At 34.7% G+C, this 4,654-nt stretch overlaps 1 protein-coding gene across 8 annotated transcripts in view; it reads right to left on the bottom strand.

Moving 5' to 3' along the window:
• Positions 1-482: 482 nt before the first annotated feature.
• Positions 483-4,654, bottom strand: part of cntn4 (contactin 4) — a 727,084-nt gene continuing 722,912 nt past the window's right edge. For all 8 annotated transcript variants that reach the window (XM_008105345.2, XM_008105346.2, XM_062969727.1 and 5 more), the window contains 2 exons: positions 4,361-4,529; positions 483-2,891 (listed from right to left, as the gene is read on the bottom strand). In XM_008105345.2, the coding sequence (XP_008103552.2) occupies positions 2,791-2,891; positions 4,361-4,529 (270 nt within the window). In that variant the 3' untranslated portion in view covers positions 483-2,790. The remainder of the gene's footprint in view (positions 2,892-4,360; positions 4,530-4,654) is intronic.

The following is a 4,654-nucleotide window of genomic DNA, read 5'->3' as shown; positions in this document are numbered from 1 at the left end:
GTCATGGGAAACCTTGTCAAAGGCCTTACAAAAACTACATCGACAGCATTCCCTTAATCTGCCAAGTTTGTGACTCTATAAAAAAAAGAGATAAGATTTGGTCTGGCATGGCTTGTTTTTTGAGAAACAAGAACTCTTAGTGGTCACAACATTTCTTTCTAAGTTCCTACAGACTGTTTAATGATTGGATATAGAATCTTTCCTGGTTTTAATGTCAGTAAAGGTCCTCTTTCCCTCCCCTTCCTTTTAAAGACGGGAACATTTGCCCTTTCCCACTCTGCTGCAATTTCTTTGGTTCTCTGGGAATTTTCCAAGATTATTGCCAGTGGTTCAGAGATTATTTCTGCCAATTCTTTACCTTTATATGTAGTTCATCTGGCCCTGGAAATTTGTATAGTTACAAGAGAGGCAGTACTGCACATATGAAGCTATTTGTCACAAACCATCAAGGCCGAAGGAAAAAATGCTCATAAAGATAGGAATCTTTACAAATAACAGAATATTTATTACCAATAACTTTAAAAAAGATTACATCTTCTAGATCACTGATAAATATCATTTACACTGGGGAGAAAAACTACATAGGCTTTTTTCTTTCATTTTCTTTCTTTTGCAGTTTTTTTTAGTTTTTAGTTTTTACATAGAAGTAACCATATCAAACTAAGAAAGGAACACAGCTTGAAATACTGACAATATTTCTCTGATTAACACCCCTGACTTACACAAGTGGAATCCTGGTTATGAATTACTTAATAAATATATTTTTAAAGGTTTAAAAGTTAGCTTGTATTGTTCTGGAAGCAAAAGAGACAAATTACAGGCAAATTGAAGCTATTCGGAAGAACAAATTAGAAACCTCTGCTGTGCATTTTTAAAACTTGGGAAAAAATTAATAGAAAAGTATATCATTTGAATGATCATTGATCCATCTGAGCATACTTACAAAAATTTTCCATAGTAAGAAATCTCTTTTGTATTAATATATTTTTCTTATAAATTTTGGACATGATCTAGGACTTTGCTAGACTAGTGCACACAGAAGCTCTGCATGAGCTGACTTGTGTAGAACTTCATGCCTACATTAAAACCTCTGCATGCAGACTGAACCCACTGGATTGGGCCTTTCACCAAACTATGCTCCAGCACAAGCGTTACTGGAATGAACAGAGGCTGCATGAAATGACTCCATGAAAGATTGTACTCACATTTGAATTCAATTTTACTAACACGCTAGATATGTATGACAACGTGGTCAAGAAAACTGAACCTTGGTCTTTAGAACATACAATTTCAGGTTCTGATCTCTTATGGTAGCAGAAAGCCAGGAGGATTGGAAATTGTCAAAGAGAGAAAAACTATTTCAAAGGGCATGGAGACACCCAGACATGCATTGTAAGAGAAGTAATTCATGAAAATGTTATTATCATTAGTTTTTGACCTATAGTCAAATAAAATCTATAGCCATGGATAACTGTGCATGAAACCAATCTTTAGAAAATTACAGTTAACATGTATATCTGTCAAAATAAACATCTGCTCAGACAAAGTATAGCTATCTTTCATATAAAGTCTCCCAGATTTGCAGACTTCCTGATTAAAATGGTGAAAATCCAGAATGATGTCAATTGTCCAACTGAGAGAATTTGAGATTTTTACCACTTTTGGAATCCTGTTCTCTGCTATAACAGTATTGGTTTTACTTTACCACTGGAGTGATGATAGCTAAATGGAATGAACATTAATTCAATATTTGTTAAAAGTTAGAGAAAGCTAAATCAGTACATTCAGATAAAAATCTTGATAGGCATCATCAAAATATTAGCTAGATGATTATTATGTGCTTGACTTAACAGCCTGAAAGCAAATGCATTATTTTAATCATCTGATCTTCCAAAAAAAAAAAAATGGAATCTTGTATAGGAAAAGTATGGGATGGAAGCGAGACCATTGTATCCATTCCCATTCTGCCTATATCAGAGAGCTCCCCAGAGTCATTGATTCTTCTGTGTTCAGTTGTAGTGCCGGGGGCATAATGTCCTATGCTTCAAGTGTATCTATCTTTTCCTTGTGAAAGCAGTCTAACTCAGTAAACAAGACCATGAGGAGAGCCTCCACTTATCACCAGTGTGTGTGTGTGTGTGTGTGTGTGTGTGTGTGTGTGTGTGTGTGAGTGTTAGTGTCTATGTGTGCAGCTTGAGGGTCAACAAGAGGAGAGGAAGGGAGAGAAGGCGAGGCTTCATAAAAAACATAAGGGAATGCTTTCTGTTTCCAGAAGCCTTGGAGGAGAGATCAAGGCCAAAAGAGCTCCATCAATATTCACTCTTGTAAAACTATACAATCAATTCGAAACTGATTATTGAGGACTTTGACCTTTTGGCCATAAAACATTCCAAAACAATATATATTTGCAAGGTTAATGTCATCAGTAGTATTTTATAGCAGAGGGGAAAGGAAATTAATATCTACATCATATGTTAACCTTAAAAAAGTCTATAAAACACTAAATATATAATAAAAATATGCATATAAGGACATATGTAAACTGCTTTGGTAACATCGTATTACAGATGTTTTCAGTGCATTGCAGAGTTTCCAAGGAAACTTCAGACAAAGCTATATTTGCTTTGAGGAAGTACCGTATAATGCCATTCCTAGAGAAGCATAAAATATTTTTTCCAGTAGTAAGATGTACTCGAACAACAATATTACTTAGTACTGGGTGTCTTCAAAACAACTAGCTAAATGTTGCTTAGTTATATCATTAACAGGAAGTCCTTTAGATATTTTTTGTCATAAACTTGATCTAGCTGTGAGGGAAATCATTATTGTGCTGATGGCAGACAGGGTGCAGGCATTTGAAGTCGAAGCACTTGACCCTCTTGCGTAGGCATCTAGGAGAATGAAAAGAAGAAATCAAGATGTTTCAGATACTGTGCTTCATGGACTGCCTGTGCAACAAATTACATCTTTCCCTCAAATTAACAATGACCCTGCCCTTGGTATTATAAAAAATGTGCTATCTACATCAGAGTCAAATAAAAAGCTTTAGTATCAAGTCAGCAAGGCTAAATAAGTTTCAAATAGGAAAGCGAATTCTCCAATCAATAGTTCTACTTTCATATACACATTAGCCAAAGTATATTGTTGTATTTCAATTTATGCATTGTATTGTATCAATTGGGGTGTGGGTTCTGCCACATAAATGGAAGCATATGCTTATGCAGTATTTGATTTTTCCTATAAAGTTTAGATTTCTCCAAAAATGTTTTTTAAATAGAAAACTGCAGAAGTGTGAGAACATTACCAATTAGTCCAACTGGAGCAAATTCTATCCATTATTCTGACCAGGGCTGAATGAACAATTGAGAACAATAAGCACAGGCTTAGGGCTTCAGCGGAAGGGTGCAGCACAGAAATTTTCCATTGCTGAATTTACCATGAGCCATGTGGAGCAAAATTGCAAATGGTGGACTCGAACCAGGTTCCACAAAAAAGGGGTGCCCATTATTAAGGACATTGCAATTAGAAAAAGTAGGGAAAACATTTCAGATATAAAGAGAAAGTAAAATATATATTATTTTCCAGTTTATGGTAATAAATGTTATTTTCCAGTTTACTGTGAGTTCTGTTCCATTTAGAAAAATAAAAATGTTTTTATAGTCCATATTGTTTATATTTTGCATTATGGGGGCATAAAAATCCTTTATGTGCTTCGGGCTTCTAAAGGTCATAATCCAGCCCAGCCTCTGACTAATAACACATGAGTGTATTAGCATTTAAGTATGTAATGTACACAGAAAAGAACTACTTAGTCATGCCATTTGGGTGTGTACAACATTAGCAAATTTGACATAAGATCAGTCTCATTCTAAAATAACTTATTTATTTTCAAAACTTGAATGTATCATATAAGTAATAATATACCTACTTCTAACATGGGGGAGTGGTCAAGGGGAAATATGTTTTGAAAGCAGTGCACTTAGTGGGGAAAAGTTGCTTTACTAGTACAATGAGTAATGTTATTTAATTAGTTTTACAAGTTACTTTAGGATATTTTAGAGGAATTTTAATACTTTTGCATTATTTTAAGATAAAAAATACAATCTATTTTTAAAACTACAGTTCTAACTATATGTCTAAAACATCCAAGCCATCCATAACAATAATAAGAAAACTCTGAAGTGGGTGTTTAAAGAGGTGGTGTCTGGCAAAACTTGAACAATGCTAAATTGTTCCCTCTTATGAATGCACGCACGCACACGAAAACACAAAAATTGAGAAGTACAAAAATGAGAGAAGACACTTTTTTTTTGCTTTGCATGTAGACCTGGTGATAGCATGTAGACAGAAATGCTCTCACTTGATATCTTTGGAATTCGGATTTGCTCGCTGCTATTGCCATCACCTCCATCACTGAATGGCTTTATTTCTATGATGTAATCTTCATCAAAAGGTAGTGAAAGCTCCACAGATGTTTTGTTAGTTTCTATTATAGAGGTGCTGCTTTGTTTATTCCATCTGTAAAAAACCTAGAATGCCATATATTTGGCCAAGAAAAAAGGGGAAAGGAAAGATAGAAGAGACTTAGATTACCATTATACTTCCATTATTCCTCGGATTAACAGCTATCATCCGTATCTGTGCACCCTGTTCA

This window comes from Anolis carolinensis, chromosome 2 (genome assembly GCF_035594765.1).
Source record: "Anolis carolinensis isolate JA03-04 chromosome 2, rAnoCar3.1.pri, whole genome shotgun sequence".
NCBI lineage: Eukaryota > Metazoa > Chordata > Lepidosauria > Squamata > Dactyloidae > Anolis > Anolis carolinensis.
Note: the sequence above shows the minus strand (reverse complement) of the source record. Positions and strands in the feature narration are given on the sequence as shown.